Source organism: Cynoglossus semilaevis, chromosome Z (genome assembly GCF_000523025.1).
Source record: "Cynoglossus semilaevis isolate Cse_v1.0 chromosome Z, Cse_v1.0, whole genome shotgun sequence".
NCBI lineage: Eukaryota > Metazoa > Chordata > Actinopteri > Pleuronectiformes > Cynoglossidae > Cynoglossus > Cynoglossus semilaevis.
The window spans coordinates 18,999,864-19,023,499 of NC_024328.1; the positions used below are offsets into that span (position 1 = coordinate 18,999,864).

Genomic DNA, 23,636 nt, shown 5'->3' on the forward strand with positions numbered 1-23,636 from the left:
GAGCTGGAGGTGGCAGAGTTAAAGATGCTAAGATTCTCTTTAGGAGTGACAAGAATGGACAGGGTCAGGAATGAGGTCATTAGAGGGACAACACAGACAGGGAGGTTTGGAGAAAAAGCTAGAGAATCCAGATTGAGATGGTTTGGACATGTGCAGAGGAGGGACAGTGGATACATTGGTAGAAGAATGTTAGAGAGACAAAGAGGAAGGCCGAAGAGGGGATATATGGATGCAGTGAGGGAGGACATACAGATAGTTGGAGTCAGAGTAGAAGATGTAGAGAACAGGGCAATATGGAAATCAATGATTTGCTGTGGCAACCCCTGAAAAAAGGGACAAAGCCAAAAGAAGAAGAAAAACTCACGAATCACTTTCTGCGAACTAATCATTCTTTGCAAACGAATCTTTCATTGCAAACAAATCACTCTCTGTGAACTAATCTTTCGCTGTGAACTAATCACTATGAACGAATTACTCTGTGAACTAATCTTTCGCTTCGTTCTCGCAGATTCGTTTCATTTGTCACGTGACAGAGAGCTCGGGTTTCTTTTGCTCTCATTCATCTTCACATTGTGGTGTGTTTTTATTTCTTAGCTTTTCACATGGTTTTAATTGCTTATGGCATTTTGTATACTTTGTAGACTTTGTCAGCGGAAGCAAACCACGTTGCCTTCAGTATTTAGTGTCGGAGAACTGCAGCTTCTTTACAATGCCCGCAATAGGGCTAAAGCGTCACCTGCTGTAAAACGAATGAAATGATTAGTTCAAGATTTGTTCACGACTCGTTCATTTTACTGTTTGAGAATCAAACATCAATATCATTTGTTTATTACTTATTAATACTTCTGTCAGGTTTTTATTGTGGTGCTTGGTTTTTTTTCCTCCTGACCCAACCACCATGTTTGATTGTAAAAAGTTGAAAAGCCATCCCAAGGGAAACTCTTGATGGCAACTGTTAGTTTTAATTGCATTGCATAAGTTTTTTTTCTTTTTAATGCTAGTTTTTCTAGATTTTAGTGAGTTAAGTTGTGTTCATCTACATTTTAATTATAGGAATGCCATTTCTTAACACATGCGCACTGGTATGCTGGTGTCCATTAGTTAAGGTTTATTTATTTAGTCATTTTCAACAAGATTGAAATCACTCACACAACCTCAGAGATTACCTGTGTGTGTAATACCAAGGAAAATTAAGTGACACAGCTTCCAACAAAGAAGCACTACAATATTCACAAAAATATTAACAAAAAAGCCCTTAATGTCCCTCATGTGGAATGACTGTCCCCAGTTTCTCCTTGCACTTTGTTTCGGTTAAAATCGAGAGTTCTACTAATTGCAACAATTAGAACACAGTTTGTGAGTTATCATGATTTACTCGAATTACATTTGCAGAGAAATAGTGTGAATAATTAGAAATGCTGCATGAGCAAGAGAAATAGTGGTAGTAGATTTAGCTGCTCATGCTCCAGTTAGGGGGATTAAATTGTTATTCGAGAAAGTAGTAATGTGGAGGCGTGTGGTTTATTTTTAGTATGTGTCTGACCTGTCTGAACTTGTGTGCATTCAGACATGCATCAAAATAAAGCATTGATGGATGAAAAATTGAAAAATTGTTGAATTATGTGTTGACAACACATTATTCCAACTCTCTATGTTTCAGCTTTGGCGTCAAACTTTTTATATGAAACCAATTAAATGTTTTGTTGTGTTTAGAAGAATAAAATAAGAATAAAATGACGTTATAACTCCTGTCAACACAAAGAAGTGAGTCATAATCGATAAAAAAATAATAATCTTAGGTGATTTTCCATGTTGGCTCACCCTAATGATGACACAGTGGGTGAAACAGTTTTTCTGAGCCAAAACCTACTAAATGGGTTAGGGCATTGGCAATCAGTTCAAACTGGGATGACATAAGTTTGTCGTCAAATCTTTATTGAAATCAAAGGCCACTGATATGTTATACTGCCTGAAGCTTAGAATCAGCACAGAGCAGGCAAATCAAAGAGAATCCTGACATCTGAGCCAAAAGTGAAACCAGAGGGTTTTTTTTTTTAATTCCTTCTGGATTAATCCCACTGTTATTTGACCACGTTGGGTTATGTTATTGAGTTGTCATCAAAGGGATTGTTCTCACACATCAGTAGCAGTTGCACAACGAGACTCTACATCACACCCTCTCTTTTCCATCTCATTATTCTACACACCTTTCTTTTGACGCAGCTGCTGCCTCACCCTGCCTGTCAGCTGCAACTGTCCATCATATAGCTTAGATTTCAAGCCATTAGTGTCACATCAGTAACAACCCTACATCTAAGCACATTGGCAAGGCAGTGTTTTCTTAAGGCACTCTGATGCTTGCAGGCTACTTATTAAGGCACAGACAAGGGTTTTGAAATGGAGATAAAGGATTGTTTTAACTAAGAAGCCAGGGTTACTTTTTCCACTTTACCAAAACTTTGGTTGTGATCTTTGCAGTATTCTTTCAAGTGTGTGGAAAAGTTTGTATTTTGAACAAATCAAGAAAATGGGACGCTGTTGTTATACTAACCCTTAAAGCTTACCTCGACAATAATCTTGCTCAGAGAAGTCAGAATTCATCAGACAAACAAAAACCAAAATGACAAACCCAGTTTAGCTGATGACTACTTTAGTTTATCCTTTTAAAATTCTTTGGCCTTTTTACCCACCTTTTCTAGTTCAAATGCACATCTTTATTGTGCAGGGTTTCTTTTGTTTTTTGTTTCACTTTGTTCTATGAGTTGTATGTATGGCAATACATGGTGTCTCTTCTGCAGTAACATATACTGTGGGTCATTTCTGGGTGGCATGAAAGGAAGTAGACTTGGGTCCAGAAGGTTTCAGGTTCGAGTCCACCGGCTGCCAGTGTTACCAGTGGCACTGTCATGTCACCGTCCTCACTCACTGCTCCCCGTGCAGCTTAAAGCTGCCCACTGTTCACTTTGGTGATGGGTTAAAAGCAGAGGTCACATTTGGTTGTGTGCAGTGGTGTGCTGTGTCACAATGACAAGGAGATCACTTTGATTTAAAAATTAGAGCTAGCTATTTGGGTTGCCTTAGGTGCCTTCTGCTTAAAATCTTTAACAGAATAACTGTTTTTGACAAATGATTCATCAACTGTATCAACATTTGTAAAGCCAGATACATATAATGAAGAGAAACATACAAATAGTATATTGTTCTTTTCTAGTGACATTTCTTTATAGTAGTTACTAGATGTTTTCATTGACTTTGACTTTATTAGTCATTAAACAAACTAAGCAAACATTTGTAAAAAAACAAACAAAACAAAAACAAATGTCACTGGAGAGCTTCTTTAAAAATGATGATGATACAGCAGCAGGATTCAACCCACGACAAAAAAGAAAGTTATACTTAAAAGAAATAACCAAAAGTACAAAAACTAAAGTATATAGTAAAAAAAATTATATTAACATTATGTATGCAATAATTAAATTATACATGTTGCACTTCATTGTGTTATGTTAGTGGCATGACCTCCCTTCACATATACACACTGAACTGTGGAAAACTTGTACCGCTTGTACCTTGTATCAATCTGGTCCATGGTGCAAAACAGTCACTGATCACTGTCAGTGATCTCGATTTCTGATCAGCCTCTGATCTGACATCTTGACAAGCAACAAACATAGAATGCTTTGTATTTTAACCTTTTTGTTGCTTACTTAATATTTTATTTTGCTCCATCTTCTTTGTGTCTTTACAGGATTCCCTTTAAGATTGGACAGCCGAAGAAGCAGATTGTCTCTAAAACTGTAAGTCACTCAAACAAAAACACAATATAATGCACACATATTTAACAAAAGACACTAATTACAGAGAGATAATAAAATGGTCTTAGTGAAGGTTTAATTATTCTTTACCATAACTATTCCAACTGTTAGACATAACTTGATTAGTGTGTGACTTTGCCACAGCAGGAAATAAGAGAACATAATCAGATATCTGTTTGTCTGGGCTGACCAGGAGAGCAGAGGTGGCCACCTTGAAGTAACAGTGAGTGGGTGAGCTACTTGCTGGAGAAAAACCACTTCCACTCTAATAGTCCTGTGGCCCAGCAGTCACTGTCAGACTGGGTTTCCAGCTTCCTGTGCCCATCCTAAGCAAATCCCATAGAGTGGGATACAAGCTGCCCATTCAGATGAGCTGCCACTGACAAAGTGTCAACTGCCTCCCTCTGTGTTTTGACCTCTGTGTTTAAGTCCAGGAGCCCACAGAACCACAAGAAAGAAGCTGCAGAGGCCTCTGCAAGTTACTTGACATGGACAGGGAGACAAACAGGGACTTACTGTCTCTCACTGACAACCTGATATGATTTGTATTTTACATTGGACTTAACTACTGTAGACCATCTTAGTTTATTAGCTAATACCAATACACCAACATGTTCCTGAGAATGTATAGGATAAACCTGGGGGTGGTGATCCCATCATAGCACTTACTGATAATAGGACTTCTATAAAGTACATTAAGTTTTTGTGAAGTAGATACAATTTATCAAATAATATGACAGTAATGAACACAAGTTCTTTCTAAATTAAGAAACTGAATTTGCTGTTAAAAATAGGGGCGATTTGGACTTATGTGGTCAGAGATTTTAGTATGTGTGTCTTTCGTCATGACTATTTATCATCTGTAATTACACAAAATATACACACAATTTCCAAATTACAGGGTTTTAAATTAATTATGTCCTGTCTTTGTAGGTTGAACGGGACTTTGAGCGTGAATATGACAAACTCCAAAAGTAAGTTTGCATTTATAAAAATGTATCCATTAAGTTGAATACATGGTCCTACATTGCTCTCATTGCACCTCTATAAAAAGGTATAACATAATTTTTTTGCTTATGGGTAAAATAAATTAAAACAGTGTTGTTAATACTTTTTAAGATTACATTAAGGTTTTTTAAAGCTTTTACAATGTTTTTTTTACTGTGTCTAGTCATTTTAATCACAATCACATTGTTGTGGACAAAATTCAGAGCCAATCAGAAATAGACTTTTAAAGCATTAGGTAAAGCAGGGTAAAATTGATTAATTGATTATTGTATTCACACAATTATAATGTGTTAAATTGCTTAACAATAAAAATATTTCTCGCTGCACAAATCTCTCAGATAACTGTCTCAGGTTATATTCAACCACACTGAGTTTGATCACAGTTTATTCGATTTGTGACCTATGCCTTTGCTATTTAAAAATGTTGGCCTTCTCTCAAAAGAGATCATAGAAATTACCTGGGAACCCTGCAAAACCAGCAGCAGCACCTTTTTTCCTCTCAGGATTAAGTGGATGAGTCAAAGCAGACAACATGTACAGACATTTTATTCTCCACCCCAAAATTCCATATCAACACAACATTGTTTATTTGTTTCCCAAATAAAGCAACTGAAGAAAGTTGCTCAATAAAGATTTTTCTTAAAAATGCAAAAATATATTTTGACTTTGTCATTCTTTTCCTATAGTTCAATATAAAATATATTGTAAGCTGTAGGTAAAGATACGTTTATCTAACCCACAATCACTGTAGCACCAGTGCCAGAAGAACAAAGAACAAAGTTTAAAACATGACATTCAAACGATAAACAACATCCATCCATCCGCCCATCATTCCAGATGGAATCCAGCCAAGATTTTTTATACGGCTAACATGTCATTGAAAGTGACATGAAAAAACTTGCGTCATAATCTCACTCTGACCAAACACGTCACACAATGCTAACATCAGTAGCCATTATCGTTAGTTGCCAATTATGTGGACCGAATGTAGTGAACTCCAGGTTCTGAATCAGGTGTGATCAGCTGTTATGAACACGCATCTTCATGCCCGACTTCATTCCTGTTTAACAAAGGGTCTGGTGACAGCACCTTAACATGAGTAGGACTTGTGTGTGTAGAGGCAACTAAAGTGCAGTAATCGAAAATGTGTATATATGATTGTGGCAGCATATCCACAACAATGGAGCACTTACTCAAAGAGCAGCAGCTGTTCCTTCATGCTGCTCTATTAGCACCTTTTGGAAAGGGACCCTACACTCACTACTATTTATCTTGAATGACTCTCACCACAGTACTGACGGATTAGTAAGGTGCAGTGTCTCAGTGCCAGGGCTGAAGCATCTCATCGACACATTTGTCACAGTAAAATGTAAGGCTTATTTGACTAACTGGTTGGTTTGTGATTCTTTATTAATATTTAAACATTAACAGAGTTTTGGAAATATTTAGGTAATGCTTTTATTATAGGTCAAGTTATTTTGTTTACACATAATATAATTACTTCCACCACTATCCTGCAAAAGTGTTCTCCCTGCAATGGGGTACTACACTTATTCTCATCCCAAATTTTAATAGTATATGTTATTTTACAAGGGTGTAAACTTGTGGCTTGCAGGCCACTTGTGTCTACAAATTCATTTTGTGCAGTACAACTTATTATGTTACTGTAAAACTTGGGTTTCTATCTTAAAACCTTATTATTAAGAAGGGCAGCTTTGCTTTTAGTTTTTTTAGTGTTTGTGTTGCAATGTGGGCATTCACAGGTAAATAACCTGCCATTCTGTGTCTCTGATTGACTGATCTTAACCACCTAAACTAACCTACTAGTGGTAGCAAGTCAATGCCAACCCTGACCTAGGGAAAAAATGGATTGCAACCTATAACCTACTTATGAAACTGATTTTAGGCAAGGATGCTAATGAGCTATACTTCACACCTTGAGTTGTTGAAGAACAAAATACTCAATTTAAAGGATATATTGCTAATGCAGTAGTAATAAGGACAATTGTGTAAGTTGAGCATTTGTCTATTATTGAAAGTTTAAGATGTTAGGCAGTTGGACTTTGATAGTGTTAATAATACAGTTTTCTAATTCCACTCATATCATATTTTTGGACCTTCGACTGGTTTGTGACTCAAAAACACTCATATAAAACCATAGCATGGAGAAAATGAAAATAAAAATAAAATTTGTTTTAGTACATAATATACATTTTTATGTGAACTAACAAAAGCATTTTGCCTGAGATACATGCCATAATACTTTTAGGTGTTTACTGTAATGTTCTAATCATAGATACATCATCAAATAGTGACACTCAAATCGGTAGAAATCAGTTCAGCTGATGGATGGAGTATAAATTACACAGTTATCATCTACTGAGTTCATATTATCCCTCATTGAAGTGAGGGAAATGAAATCCCATCACATTGCCCCTTTTTTCATGAAAGCTGGAGAAGTGATATGAAGGCAGTCTCAGGGGAGATTCGAAACCCCTCATTTGCCTTAATTGATATAATGAATGGCATGTGTTCCAGCCTCCATAATTGCCATTTTTAACACCCATCAATGGAATATGTGCTGCAGAGTGATTGAAGACAATAACACTTTTGAACGCAAACATAGTTGACAGCAACAAGAATGATTCCCTATTTTTGTTAATTAGCCAACAGATGTTATAATAACCTTTTTGTATGGAGTCAGTGAAATGTGTAATTCTCTGAACCACGGGTTTATGCGATAATTTCCTTTTCTGTGCTTTTTTTTGTGTTTCCGACATTCTTTGTTCATGTCAACACGTATTAATTCATTTTAAAAATTATGAATCAGATAGATAGAATTTATAGTGTATCACATGGAGTCATTTCACTACTTCTGTCCTACTCTACTAATATCCGCTAACATTGCTTGTTTCTAGTATTTTCAGCGGTTGACAGTATTCCCGAAGCCTTATTACCAGACCAAATGTTTGCTGATGATTATTCTTTTCCTCTATCTTCTCCTTCTTGTCCCACAGGCTGGAGGATCAGACGAAGAAGCTTCACAAGGACATGAAGAAAAGCACTGAGGCTGATTTAGGTGTGTTCTGCACTGTGTGTGCTTCCACCTGGTTGCCATTGATCTGCTATTGTTCACCAACATTCTTGATGTGGCTTGTCAGGTTTTTTTTTTCTCATGGGAAGAAAGGCATCAGATTGTATGTTGCTGCCTGCCGTACAACAGTAAAATGTAATTAGAGTGAACCTACCTCCACCTTATTCTTTTTTAGAATTGTATTTAATTTTATTTTTTTAACCGTATCATTTTACAAGTTTGGGAATTTATATTGGTGTGTTTTTTCTAATAATGCTGCTAAGGCTTTAATAAAGTTGTTTAGATCAGTGAAAGAAAAAAAAGAAAACAATCATTTTATGGGTTTAGGAAGTGGTCAGAGAGAAAGAGAAAGAAAGAGAGAGAGAATATTCTGGAATATGGGTGTCATCAAAGTGTGATAGCTGTTGTAGCTGCCCTAGTTAATAGAATCTCTTTATCACACTATTCCTGCCTCTACCAACCACCACTAAACATTCTCTGCATTACAAGTGTTTTCTTCAATAGACATCATTTATCACTGTAAGCCGATAGTGTCTGATTTAATTCCGCTGACTTATCTCATAAACAGTTAATTTTCCTGCTTTGTCTTTTGGATTTTCAAATGCTTGTCATCCCAGTGTGTCCCAGGCACACCAGGAAAGGTTGAATTAAGCAATTTGCTAGCTGTCAAAAAAGTGGATTCAGAAATATCACACCTTGGTAATTGATTGGTTGAAAATTGGTCCACATGGAATCTCAAGAGAAGTCTGTGAAAAGAGACCTGGGGATTGTTCAATTGTTCCTTAAAGCTCATTTTCACCACAGCTTCTACCTTCACACATGTCTGTGTGGTGTGCGTTCTGACATTGATGACATAACTTGGTGTGTGGTCGCTGTCTAAACAAAGGGCAGGGCTTCAGATTAGTATTAATTTGTGCTGTTACTGATGGGTTTGGTGAATATCCGGCAAAATATAGGGTCAGTAGAGGCAACACTGTGCTGTGTCATATCTTTTTTTTCCCTAATGGCTGACTTCTGTGAAAACACACACAAACATTTTTTAAAAGAAACACAAAAAACATTACTATAGGATTGCTTCCATGGGGGTAAGGAAATGTAGCTTACACTTAAATGAAAAGGCTTTAGAGTAAGTGTTTGAGTAATTTAGAGACTGATCTTTCACACAGCAGTATCAAGTATGTGTTTAACGGTATTCTCCGCTCTGTGTACTTTTCTCACAGCCATGTCCAAAGCTGCTGTGAAGATCTCTGCAGACCTGCTGAGTAATCCTCTGTGTGAGCAAGACCAGGCCTTCCTGGAGTCCATGACTGCGTTAGATACAGCCATGAAAAGGATGGACTCCTTCAACCAGGAGAAGGTCAGTCTCCCATACTACAATTTGCTTCAAAATGTGTTTTTGTCATTTCTTGCTGTTGTAGAAAAATGTTTTGTAAAAAATGTCTTTTTTTTAAATACCCTCAGCATTTTTTAAATACACTTGAATACACTTTTTGGTTAAAAAAACACACTTAAATATTTGTCAGTATTGTGCAGCATGTTAACTAAAGCTATCCGTATGTGTTTCCTTCTGCTGCGTCTGAAAAGCGTCTGTGTAATCAACCTCTATAAGCTCAGGCTACAGTGCATCAGCTGTAAAACATGATGCGTTTGTGACTCACATGAGACTAAAATAATTTGTACAATGGAAATGGTCTTAGGGGAAAATTATGCCCATCTATAAAATTCACAGAAGAATGTTTTGGATCCTTGTTGAAACAAACTTTTAGTTCAAATCTAACAATGAAGGGAGACAATGTGGCATCAGAAGGTTATTTGTCCCTTGATGGTCTGACAAACGTAAATCTATTTGTTCATCAATGGAAATGTCGTGTATACCTGCACATGTTTCCATGCCGGGTATGAAAGGAGCATCACTATTCTTTTATCACATATGTTTGCATTGTGGTCTGGAGTATAAAAGATACGGTGTATCTCTGCTTTATTACTCTGTTAAGTTGTCTAAGTTCTCTGGCTTCCAGGTTTCTTTGGTGTATTTTCTGGCTATATTTCTGTTTTTGATTAGAATCATTGCTACAGGTGTATATAAAATGTGAATCATAGCGACATTGTATGTGTTTGTCCTCCAGGCACTTGCACTGTGAAATATAGACTTCTGAAGAAGGAAAAACAATACAGGAGAGCAGACCAAAGCATATATCAATTGACATCGGTGTGTTTTTTGTGGGTTTCTTATTGCCCTACTGTTAGGTGTTCTGGACTTTTCATGTTTGTTGCCTTCAAATACCTTATTTCTTTTTTGGATTCTGTTGAACTAGAGTGATTTTGTTACCTGTTCCACAACAATCCACAAAAAGATAGAGAATTCCGTATGTTTAAAAAAGAAAAAATGGGGAGAGTGAATTTTTTTTCCATTGTAAAATGGTAGTGTACGATCTCAGGAACAGCAAAGCATCTGGAAATGTACATATTTGGATGAGTTGATTTATATTTTCTGTGGAACCTCACAAACTGGATGGTTTTCATTGGAAAACAAACTGAAGAAGCCTATTCTCTAAGATATGAAGGTGAAGCATCCTCCGAGTTACAACCAAAAATTCTCATAGTCGAGCTAGCTTCCAATTTTACAATGAGCACATTGTAAACCTATCAAGAATCCGTTTTTTTTAAAACAACAAAAGTCAGGAGGTTGATCTATTTAACAGAGAGCAACTTCAACAACACAGTAAAAAAAGAGTTTGGAATTGAATGTGAAATATACTCAAAGGATGAGTTAAAGGCACTGAGCCTTTAAGTCACTTTTGTTTCTTTTCTTTCTTCCTGTTTTCCATTCCACTCGTTCAGACTGGCTCATCAAATTTTACAGGACTGATTTTTGAGTGACCAGACAAATTAAAATGTGGTTTGGACCGACCATGTGAGTTCGTGACCCCGGGCATGTATGATCCAGGACTTGGCTTGGTCTAGTGCCCGAAGAGTATGCCAATAAAATTGTTTTAAGCAACTTTAAATTTTTCTAGATTTTTTTTCCATATTATACATAGATTTTTTTTGTCTTTGATCTTGTATTTGAGAACATATTTTTATTCTGGCATGTACACTTGCACTACAAAATAAAAATTGTTTCTCAGGATCTGCACTTATTCAGACAGAAAGACTCCTGGAATTCCTTTTCTCTAGACACTTAGGATGTTAAAGGTTTTAGTAGAATTCATATGGGGCCACAATTGAGAAGTTTTTTTACTCACCGTGTACCCAGCCTTAAACTAGCTTCAGCAAAGCTCAGGGGTTTTGTACCAGAGTTAACCTGCTGGACAAAATACAAATTAAAACATTTGGTTTGCTAAGGTCTGCTTGGCCCTGGAGTGTTGTGGCAAAATGTGACATAATTGAGGCTGGAGTTTTAAAAGAAAGAAAAGGAAAACTCTTATAACTATGACAGTTTCAAGGTGGAGTTTTGTTTTATCTTATACAACTCTTTATTTATTTATTTTCTCACCTCTCTTTCTTTCTTTGTAACTAAAGAAGTAATGGTCTTAAATGCTTCTTGAAAACAGGCAGATGGAAATCACATTCCATAAGTCACAGGTATCTCAGTAAATCATGAAGTCAGACTTTTGACATTCAAATCTGATAGAGGGAACCTGACCAGACAGCTATGCCTGTATGTTCTCACCTCTACATTCAGGACAAATAACAACAGTACTATTAGCCTGTTGTATCTCTGTACTCTTCCATACAAAGCAAATTCCTGTGTAGTAGTACTTTTATTAAGCAGTACTCCCAAATCTACTACCTCATTAAGGCACTATCCTTACATTGTCAATGATTAAAATAAAGCGACAAAGCAGACGTTGGTGAATTAATGGACCTGTGTTCAGGCTTGAGACAGAAATGGAATCAGTGTGAGTTTAAATACCAATGTGTGTCATAAAACTAAATCAATACGATTAAAAAGAAATGAACAAATTGAAAGCCACCCACATGGCACTACTTGTAGCCACAACACCAGCAGCTAGAGCGGAGCAGTGGTAGAAAACTTGTCCGCTGTGCTATGTTTGAATCTCCCTAGTCATCCAAATTCCACCTGTGGGAAGTGTTGTCATCACTGCATAAATTGGACTAAATTAGAAAATGTTGTGTTTATACCTGATTAAGGAACAGTCAGCAAGGTGTACTGTTCTATTGGCCGGCCCTTGTAGTACATATGTCAGGCATTTATGTTGCGCTTTGTAAAGCCCACACTCAAGCATACTAACACTGGAAGAATTATGTTCTGGATAAACCTTTGCTGCTCAAGATGGAGCTGCAGAAGTGGAATAAATAGCTGTAGCACACCAAGTAGCTGAATTAACACTGTCAGGAGTATTCTGCCATCCGCCATTGTTGTTATTGTATGACGTTGAGCAGGGGCGACTTGGATAAACGGTTTTAGAGAGGCAGGGTTGACTGCATTGAAGAGTTACAGAGAGGCGGGGCTGACCATATCCTCTCACTCTCTCTGCTCACACCGAGACGCTGTGCGGGAGTTTTCAAACTTTTGCACTCTAGGACCTGAGCATGAGTTCTTCACCCCAAATTCTGGATTTGTGTAAATGTAAGGCTGAATCAGCAATATGGCTCTGGGATCTTTAGTCGTATTGTTGCTGTGTAAATGCCACCCTAAACTGCAAAAAGAAATGCCAGGTACTTTTAATCCCTGCATACGTTTTTTATTGGTGAAAGTCCACAGTCAGAGCTGTATTTTTTTTTTAATAAAACCCTTTGATAGTGAGTGGATTCTGACAGCTAGGTGAGGTCAAAGTTGTTTTTCTGTGATCTTCAGTTTCACTAAATAACAAGTCCTCACTGTAAATGGTCCATTCCAGGTTTGAGCAGGATTTTTGTGTTTCCTTTTGTAAGGTGTCTAAAAGTGAGCCAAAGACAAAGAAAGGCAGTGTGAGTACTTTTTAGTCAGTCTGTTTTGTGGATCACCTCAGGTTGGCTAGGTGTTTAATATCCAGTACTTATCTCTCCCAACACTTTTTCAGCATCTACCCTTCAAGCTGAGTGTTGATTCTGACGGCACATAACAGCAAACCCTCAATGCTCCAGCAAAACAGACACAAAAGCTTCCACCCTTTGCTCTTCTCCATGTTGAGACGAGATGCTCCGCCGCGGGGCTTGCGAGCAAGAGAGCCAGCAGATAAAACGTGCAGTGATAATGAAGGCAGCAGTGGCCCAGGTCTGTGTGTTTATTTCTGGGGCTGAGGAGGGCGCACAGCCCCGCCGGCACACTGCAGCCGAAGCTGAGCCCCAGTGTACATGGCGGCAGCACAGTCGAGAATGCTCCGTTTGGAGGGATATTGATTTCCTCTGCGATCTGTGTGTATTTTTGGGAGGCCTGTGTGCCGGGATGCCCTCTGCCCTGTGACTCACTGATGGAGACTGCTGCTTGAGCACCAGCCTCCGGCTCTGCAGGGCCTCTAAGGAATACCCCCCTCTCCTTCACTCTGTGGGAAGGGGCAGAGGGTAGAGGGCACCAGCATGCTTAAGCAAATCTGCCGTTGTTGCACTCCTTTTTGCTGCTTCTCACCTTAGAAGCATCAGCAGCATAGCTCACATCGGGGAGGGGGGATGGTGTGAATATGTAAAACAAAGAAATGTGAATTCCCATGTACTTATTTGTTATTGGTTCTGTGTTTTTCCCTCAAACCACAATCAACAATTTTGTACTTGGAATTCTGCCCGTGTGAAACAGTGAGCATTGCTATGTTCTTCTTGATGGTCAGGGCATTTTCTACAGAGAACAGCTGCGGATCTTTTCTTCTTGTTGCTTCATGATTGACTGTCCTCTCAATGATTGAAGTAAACATGTCTGCTCAGTGTTGTCATGTTGCGGTCACTTTACATTTTACTGCTCTAATTTCTGCTTTGTTGCTTTTATCATTAGCTCCTCACTCGATTGCTTGGTGAACATAGCATTGAATGTAGATGTTATTTTACCTCCATTTAACACTCCCCTCTCTCCTTCCTCCCCCTGTCAGTTCTGGCAACCAGACCGAAAATGCAGAAAAATATAAACTGCTTTTGTCAAAATGTTTGTTTGCAAAAAAGTTTTCATCTTATAGGGCAGCCCGCCCTCCACAGGATCTGAAATCAGTTGGGTATTGCTTTCATGTGTGTCCCCTGATAGTTCTATCCTTTTGTATCTCAGGCTCAATGAATATTCAGGCTTTTTCCTTCAGGGCTTGTGTACAATAAAAGAGTCAACGTCACAAAAGTTTCTCTACAGACCTCACCCCCCATCTCCTTCACTTTCTTTTAGAGTGCTTAGTTAAAATGAACATAATTATCATGTGTTTACTGTACAGCTTATGAATTAGAAATGCAAAAGCTATTTTGTTTTGAGTAAAATTTTGATGTAACTCAATTTGACAGTGAATAATAATTTAAAAGTCACCTTCTCAGCTCTGCTCATTCAGCTGACATAAATGTTTTTCTTTTCTTAATTATAGGTCAACCAGATCCAGAAGACAGTTATTGACCCTCTAAAAAAGTAAGTAATTAAAGTGAGAATCCATTGGATTTGTGTATTTTCATCACATATGTTTGATTTGGTGCTCTTCATGAGCAGCACAGCTCAAACAAGAGTTCAATTCTATTGACTTTATGGCAGAAAAGTATGTGAGTTGGTGAAAACATGTAGGAGGTCAGCAAGACAGTAGTTAGGTGTGCAGTTTGAGTGTGCTGTGTTGAGATTATTGAGATTCTTCTTTGCTTTTAAGCAAAGAAGAATGAAGGTCAGCCAGAGCAAAAACGTTGAAAATGAGAGTGAGGTGACAATGAAGATGCTGAAAATGTAACTGAATGGGAACTGAATTATTGGGATAAGCATTGAGCAGATCAGGGGGACTGTTAAGTTTCGACAGTAGATTCAGTTAGCGAGAGAAGGTTTACATGGTGTGGATACGGGGTGAGGAAAGAAAGTGGATATATGTGACAATGGACAGAACAATAAAAAAATGAACAGGCAAGTTAACATTTTTTTCATGCACTTTTGGCAATTTGGAAACTATTCTTGCTAAATAAAAGACAGCTGTACAACAGTCCCTCGTCACTGTTGAAAACTCATTATCAGACAGACCTAGACTGCAGACAGACCATTGAAGCACACACACTAAAAATCCTATAATACCAAACCTTGCTCATTTGTGCAGAATGAAGCCTGCAATAAAAAAAGTCAATGGAGTTTCTGGAAGAAATGTCGAGTGTACTGAAAATTTCAATGCAGGACTTTGCACAAGGCCTTGGCAACTTTTACATAAATGCAGAATCTCACTGTCATGGATACTGATGTAGCCTCCACCCACTGCAAATGCTACTTTTCAGAACTTTGGTTGATTGCAATCAGAACCTTAAAAATGATAACCTCTATGTACAGTACATTTAATGCCATTTTATTATCTGGAACGTAATTTTCTCTCTGCCTGAATACACATACATAAAACCATGGGATGTTGACCAGCACTGACTTGGGACTGGAGTTATTAGCTGCCTCAACAAATAAAAGCATTACAGTGTGGACCTAAGACTGCTACTCAGCTGACATGAATCCAAACCACAAAGAACTGACACCCAGATAAATGGAGAAAGACACATTTCTTTTAGCTTTTCAATCATAAGTAAGAAATACACTACTTGTAAAAAATTGTTGATTTTTTACATTCTGATTAATTGCAGAGAATTGTGTGATTAATATCACTTAAAAGATTAATTTGTTGCCATCACTTAAAAAAATACTAATATTTTTGGAATGTTATTGTTTGTACCTGGATGATCAGAAAGGTGAGGTTTTTCATATCTAGATTTTCTAAGTAATGGGTTGCCAATACAAATATAATAAAAAATTTAAATATAATTAAAATCACTATGGTGTGTCGTAGTGACCACATACTGTAATAATTGAATCATATTGTGCCATAACATATATTGAACATATAAAACATGTTCAGTTTATATACAGAAATATATAGTTATGGTTTTCTACACAGGTAGGTAATTTTAGTAACTCCCAAGCCAAAAGAAAGTGTAGCCCCCCTGCCATAAATCAATGTGTGTGTGTGTCGCATAGTTCTCTGCTTTTCAGTAGTATGGTGGGAACACTAGTACATTAGAACAGAAAGACCAGAAGTGTTGTAATAAAGATGTGTAAAAATGACGTTAGTGCTGCTGTGGCTCTGTGTCTGGAAGAAAGTTTATTTCATTCTCATTCCTAATACTCGCCCCCATCTGAGCAGGCAATGAGCATTATTCCATTCCTTGGTCTCACTTTTTTTTCACACAGACACACGCACACCACATGCACAGAGGTACTAGAGGGAGTGGCTGGACAATCCCACCAGTCTTCCGGAGAACTTGTTAAGGTTCTTGCTTCCTTCTCCTGGCTCCTCCCAGGTGGTTTGACATGTGCTTTGTGAATGAGCACTTACATATGTTTCTATTGTAAGCTTGTCTTCGGCCCTTTGCTCCAGAAACTTGTCACATTGTTTATAACCAACTTATCAGCAGATAAAGAGTAAAACGTGAAAAACTTTGGGTCAGTGTCTGTTCGTGTGTGTGTGCCTGTGTCTATGTTGAGCCCTCTCTTCCTTATGTGTGCTGGTGGCAGAGCAATGACAGGATGGAATGGTTCTAATTTCCTCTTCCTGGTGGGCGGCAGGCGGACGTGTGGGCAGGCTTAAAATATGGCAGAGGGCCCAGAGGATGGTTTGAGGAGGAAAACTGTCTCAGGACAGTGCACACTCTTACACAAACATGCAAACACACTAATGTGGTGTTTTTGCAGATTTTGGAAGGTGCATAGTCTCACAGGGCCATGTTTTTTTTAAATCAGAAAAGTCAGACATTTGTGTGATTCTAAAACTGGAGAGGAAAACAGTTATTAACTTTTTCTCCACCAGACATCACAGCACTATTAGTTACTCTATTATTTTACCCATGTGTTTTCTATAGAGGCTGTGACACAAAAGCTACAGAAGTTAAAAGCCTGCATTAAGATTCCATTAGTCCTTCACTAATGAATATTTGTCTTTACTTTGTCTCTGAACACTTAGTGATCTTGTGCCATAGTAAAAAAGAATAAAGAAGGCAAATTAATGTTAATGGACGCCCAGTGTGAATGTGTTTTTTGGTATGTTTTCATGTGTGATTGTGGTTTAATTGTTTGGCATCCATCCTTAGTACTTAGAGTAGGGAAATGTACAGAAAGTTGAGACAAAAAGATGAAAAGTGGCAGCCCCCGTCCTTTCTTTTTTTTCTGATTTCATCTCACTCTCCTTTTAGGCCTAGACTTTTATTTCTTCCTCTCAGCAGGGGTCGCTGAATGATATCACTGTGTTTGTGTTAGTGGGGAGGAGGGGAATGCGTGGGCATGGAAGAATTTGTGTTATCTAGGCCTCCTAACCTAGCCCTTTCTGCTCTGTTGCTCTTTTGGGTGAGACAGAAGCCAAGCCTGTTTTGAGACCTCTGTCTCGGAAAAATATACCTTCACCCCCTAAATCAGTCAAAGAACAGGTTTTAAAGGCCAGAACTAATAGCTGAGTGTGTCCATGGCTTTGGGACTGGTGCCGTTTTCTGACTGTGGTTGTGAATGGAGTTGATCTAATTTTTATCATAAAGCTTGGAATGGAAATTCTTTTTCCAGCACAGATGTGTACAATGAAGTTATCAATCTTTTTTTTTTATTTCTCTACATCTGGTGTATCAGATATCCAGGTTTCGTGAGTTGTCTGAGTTTTGATCAGGAAAACAAAAGACAGGTTGTGGCAGATCAGACTCCCACTGACGTCTGCTTTGACAAAGGTGTTTCACCAGCGTGGACATCATTCAAGTTCAGCTATCACTTACAGATATGAAACCGTTTGCAAATCCAGTGGATGTAATTTAAAAACCAAAGAAAATCTACTTCAAAAATATGCAACCTATATAATCTGGCCTGAGTAAAGCCTTCATTTAAGAAACTCTTGGACAATCACCTCTCCTTTATTTTTATTGGCCCATTGTGTATTGTGTGACAGTGCGATTGTCCAGAGAGACGGCAAGCCTCCTGGAATGAGGGTGTCTAGACCAGACTCAGGCTTGGCTGTTGGGTCAGACTGGCCTGTCTGTGGATTGGCAACTGCTTATAAACACAATTTCTGGTCCAGATGCTATTTCCATCCAGCCTCTTTACCACACCCTGACCTGTCACATGTACAGTGGTGTGCCCTTGGCCCCTGTGTAGCCTTTAAACACCACAACATTTCATTCAGCCAAAGTTGACTGGCAGTGGTTCAGCTGGGGACAGGACAGGAATACTAATATCTGGACACATTTTTTGCCCAAACTATTACTCAAAACGATATAGTCACCTTGTGTTCATTTTTCTTTTTACAAAATAAAAAAATGAAAAGTAGAGATTTTGTAACATTATTGCCTGTTTATACAGATTTTTTATGGTTACTGTTTTGCATTGTTGGGATTTTTACATTTTTACATCATTGTTCTATAAAAGAGAGAATATGGGCAAATATGGAGCACGGAAAAGAATGGGTTAATGGGCAAGTGTCTTAATGTCTTACTGTGAGTAAGACTCTGCTGTGCCACTTTAGTGACACACACCATCAAACCATGTCATGGGCAAACTGCATCATCTTAGACAGGTGTAGTACAAAGGTGGAATAGTGATTTGCTTTGGTGTCCTCCTAATGTTGGTATGTTGCTACATCGTCATCAGCCAGTAGTTTACCAGAGAGCGTTTATGTCTGGAGGGCAGTTGCATAATCCCTTGGCACTTGAAGTATGTGTGTGTACACTGGAACAGATAGTAGACTTGTGGACCAGCTTCCACGCCTCCACGCCATAAATCCGGGCTGGAGGTTTTTTTTTTTTATATTATTATAAATAGTGGTGGAGCGTGGGCTATGGGGCTGGGCTGGGCTGGGCTGGGCTGGGCTGAGCTCTGTGATGTCACTCACATGATCTGAAACCACTCCTTGCTCCACTTCCTGTCGGAAACAATCCCTGCTTGTCTCAAGACTGTGCATGGCTTCACGTCACTTAATCCTCCCCTCCTTATTTTCACTCTCTAGTAAAATCCAAAGGCTAACAAAGCTGTAATTCCCCAACATGTTGTTAGTGTTTCCTCCTTTTGTTAAACAGCAACGTGATAGTTTACATTAAGAGTAGCATAAATAAAAAAGGACAGTAAAATCAAGATGTTTTATTTTTATTATATTCGGGTCATACATTAAGAAACCAAAGACTATAAAAAGACAATGAGCAATTGATACACATGAAAAAAAAAGAAGAATCGGTTCAAATACAGCAAATAGCAGCTTAACATTGTTGTAGCAATAATACCAGAGTTGGAGTCATGCACAATAAGCTACAGCATTTGTGCTCCTCCACACTTGATAAAAAGGCTTCAAATGAGTCATTCTGTTAAAAAAAAAGTTGTCTCCCTCCTCATTACAACAGTTTTTATTACCGACGCTCCTGTTGCAGACACCTGTGTGAATCATCCTGTGTCCTGCAGTTTGAAGAACCACTGTCACTGTTTTTGTGTTTACAAATACAAAACAAATAAGCGCTTAGTGTTCCTTCAGTTTCACTGTTAATTGTTTAATGACTGCCGCTCACTGATTACCGCCACTTTCATTTCCCTCGACATATACAGTCTTCCCTGGGTTTGTTTGTTAGAAACATAATTAAAAATACAGGACTGGTTTTGTTGTAACTGGTAGTTGATCCACAGTGGAGAGCATGTTTAGAATCTATGTTTATTAATTCCCTTAAAGTATTAACACAGATCTTTTCTCTTCCACAGATAAACCTGAACATAGCATTTCTGAATATTGTAATTTCAATTGTGAAATTGTCATATAATTTAATGCAGAAAAAAAGATAATCAGCCTCACGCGTGTATTGATCTATACGACCAACCAGTATCCATCCATCCATAACTAACACGGGGGTTGCTGGAACCATTTCCAGCTGTCATTGGGCCAATTTCAGTTACTCCCTGGCAAGTCCATCACAGAGCCACATATGGACAGGAACAACAATTCATACTCAATTTCACACAAATGGTCATTTTCAAGTATCTAGTCAACCTAAAAGTTTTTGGAGGAAACCCTAAAAACCCACACACATAATACGCAAACTCAATACAGCAGAGGTAGAATAAGTATTAAAATATTCCACTGAAGTAAAAGCGCTGTTATGCAGATGAAATTTTAAGTACAAGTAAAATATCCAGTCTAAAATGTACTCCAGTAAAAGTAAGAAGATGATCATTTAAAATGTATTTATATTAAAAGTTTCTTAGTTAATTACTTACAGTGGGTGTTGAGGGGCTATCTTGTGTAGTGCAAAAAAGATAAAGTACATTAATAAATATATATATACAATATATACAAATAAATGCTATAACAATTGACAACCAGAATCATGCATTTAAAAGAATGGCTGAGCAGAGTTGCATTGGAAGAGTGAAAGTAGTGAGTAGTTAGTGCCTTACAGGAAGAAGGTCATTGGTTTGATCTGAGTTTTTTATATATTTGGTTTGCATGTTCTCCCTGTGGGTTTTCTCTGGGTGAAACACAAGCAGACAAAACTGTTTGGCCCAATGGCAGCTGGGACTGGTTCCAGCTGCCAATGAAAATAATTAAGCAGAAGATAATGAATAAATGAATGTACATGTAAAGAATTATAATACATAATTTTTCATGTATTTTATATTTTGATTTCCATTATCTATCAAGTCACCCTGTTCTCAGTCAACGGGTTTTAAAAGAAAAAAAAGACTGATTTTATAGAATCAAAAACTTTGATTAAACCAGGAAGTGTATTGACAATGTGTAAAACTGAGTNNNTCCTGCTGATTTTTTGCTGTGTTTTCTTTAACTAATCAAAACACTTAAAACAAACGATGTTTAACATTAACTACACTTATTCAGTATACATTTGAGGATACCTTTGTCTTTTACTTTTCATCCAAGCAGTCATCTAATTGCAGTTGTTCGAATTGATTATTTTTTTCTTCATTAAATATTGTTAGAGAGTATATTTACTGTATTACATTCTTTATTCTCCATTAAAAGCAGCCACAAAATGGATTCAACAAGTCCCAGGATAAAGCTCAGACTCCTGTTGCTAAGTTACAGATGAGGGTTATTTTCCCCCTATTTTTAGTGCTTGAAGACCAGGATCTGCAATGCAAGAATACATATTCATTTTGAAGATGATAACTGTCATAAAATGAATTGTTTCATGCCATTTTGAACCATAGTAATTAGATAATAGATTAGAGGGAGCTTAACACAGTGCTGTCCTCTGGAGTTTGAGAGTAGTGTTACAGTAAGGCATTGAAGAAAAGGCTTTTATTCTTTTATGACTTATATTCAGATGGATGCAGACATTATGCAGCAGTTTTGTTTTTGTTTTGTTTTTAACTTTTGCTTTCCATCTTTGAAATAATTTGTACATACAGGTTTTTTGCATGCAAAAACATTTGCACACCTTAAGCATGTGCTGGAGCAAGTAGGTTAAAGGTCTTGTGTGTTTGTCCTACAGGTACAGTGGTGTCTTCCCCAGCCTCAACATGTCAGTGAAACGTCGGGAGCAGGCACTGCAGGACTACAAGCGACTCCAGGCGAAAGTGGAGAAGTATGAAGAGAAAGAGAAAACAGGCCCTGTGATGGTCAAACTGCACCAGGTAATCTTTGATATAAAGATACTTTTGTTGCATGTGTGGATCTACTAATATGCTCCCCCTATCTGCAGAGGGGCAAAGTTCACCTGCTCTTACATGGTGTACGTCCTGTGAATTGCACAGAATAAGTGGTGGGGGGTGGGGGGAGGGGGCAAATGCTGACTGGATATGAGCAAAAATAGTAGAGCACATGCATACTGTACATGTACGCTCCTTCACCCACGCAAGCTACCGGGCTCTCAAGTAGTTGCCTTTTTCAAAAAAGGCAGCGCTGCACATCTACAGGCACGTAATTGAGAATTGTAAACACACGTATGCACACACACACATACAATGCAAGGCTAACGCATATGAACACACATTCACAGATAGTTGTTGCAGTGTGGCAGTCTACACTATTGCCTCTAACACATCCTCACACGTTGAAGCCACCCACACACATGGAGAAAAGCACTGTCAGGGGAACAAAGCCTTAAAGAGGCCCCTCCATCTCTGCCCTTTGATACTGTGTGCACTTAAAGGAATGATCCCTACAAAACACTTGGATGCCATTTTAACAAGTGCATAAAGAAGAAAAGCTCAGGTAAAAGACATAGCACCATTATGCAGCAGATAAACAATATGTTCCAGTTTGAGCCCTCCCTCTCCTTTCATAATAAAAACATTTTTTATTCTCTTTCACTCTCTTACAGATTCATTGTGTATTCCATAGCTCCATGCTTACTGTAGACTACCCACTAATACACACACACACACACACACACACACACACACACGGATCAGTGGTGCTGGAGTCCACTCACAGCCAAGTATGCCCACAGTACCCACTCCTCCTCACTCTGGTCATGATTATTGCCTTTTTTTGTTGTTTGCACTCCTTCTCCGTGGGAATTAGGCAACCAGAACCTTTCCAAACAATAAGAAAAGAACACTTGTGATGCCTCATGTGACAAAGTTTTCTCTTTGCACATTTATTCTCCTGCACCCTTTGAATCCCTCCACCTTTGTGTGTTACAGTATTACATCCAGTCATTTATTGTAGATTTTTTTTTTCAATGGCCTTTGCTGATCTGTAGAAATCATAGCAGCCTGTGGCTGATGATGCCAACTATCTCTGTCCAAAATGTTAACATGTTTTGGCCATAAAATCAGATATCAGAACCAAAGATTAAAAAGTACTTAATTAAGTAAAGTGTTGAGCTCTGTGCCTAAAGTATATGCAGTCCAATAGGCCAGCTGTGTCTGCAGTAAATCCTTTACTCTAGGCTCATTCTTTCATGGAAATGTTTAGATATTTAAATATGTTATATTAAAGTATAAATGTGTTGTGTTTTAGCCCATACTGGTGGTGTTTGTGATGTTCCCTTTTTATTGTATTTTTTTACCTAACTGATACAATCACATTTTGTCAAACAATGTGTACTAACTTTTATGGAGTTTGGTTTGTAAGCACCATAACACTCAAACACCCTCAAACTGAAAAAAGTAATTTGTTTTAATTATGGAAAACTTGTTAAACAAAGTGGTCTTTTTTTTTTTTACTGTTGCTTTTGCTAACCAACATGAGTCAAAGCGTGAGTCTGTGATGATCTGTGTGTTCATGTCCATCATGACTTCTAGTCTGTTGAACTTATGTTCCTATTTTTTTTCCACGTCTCAGGCCAGAGAAGAGCTGCGACCTGTGAGGGAGGACTTTGAGTCAAAAAACAAGCAGCTTCTGGACGAGATGCCCAAGTTCTACCACAGCCGCATCGATTACTTCCAGCCCAGCTTCGAGGCCCTCATCCGTGCACAGGTTAGTGGTTAGTTCCAAGCACAAACCCAACCCCAGGCTCATCTAAAAAGTGGACACAGTGTCTGTTGAAAGTCAGTGTTAATGCTGTCAGTGTGTCTCCATCCATACCGTCCCAATGTGATTAACCCCAATGACGGCCCACACTCCTGTCTGTAGCCCAGAAGGGCCTCATCTGTGTGGCACCGCTGCAGC

The 23,636-nt window shown here is 38.2% G+C and overlaps 1 protein-coding gene across 1 annotated transcript in view; it reads left to right on the forward strand.

The window, feature by feature from the left end:
* The window catches only part of bin3 (bridging integrator 3), a 33,361-nt gene that overhangs the window by 6,060 nt on the left and 3,665 nt on the right, over window positions 1-23,636 (forward strand). The window contains exons 2-8 of the mRNA XM_008336770.3: window positions 3,749-3,797; window positions 4,749-4,789; window positions 7,841-7,902; window positions 9,138-9,274; window positions 14,412-14,452; window positions 21,511-21,652; window positions 23,310-23,444. Coding sequence (XP_008334992.1) covers window positions 3,749-3,797; window positions 4,749-4,789; window positions 7,841-7,902; window positions 9,138-9,274; window positions 14,412-14,452; window positions 21,511-21,652; window positions 23,310-23,444 — 607 coding nt within the window. The remainder of the gene's footprint in view (window positions 1-3,748; window positions 3,798-4,748; window positions 4,790-7,840; window positions 7,903-9,137; window positions 9,275-14,411; window positions 14,453-21,510; window positions 21,653-23,309; window positions 23,445-23,636) is intronic.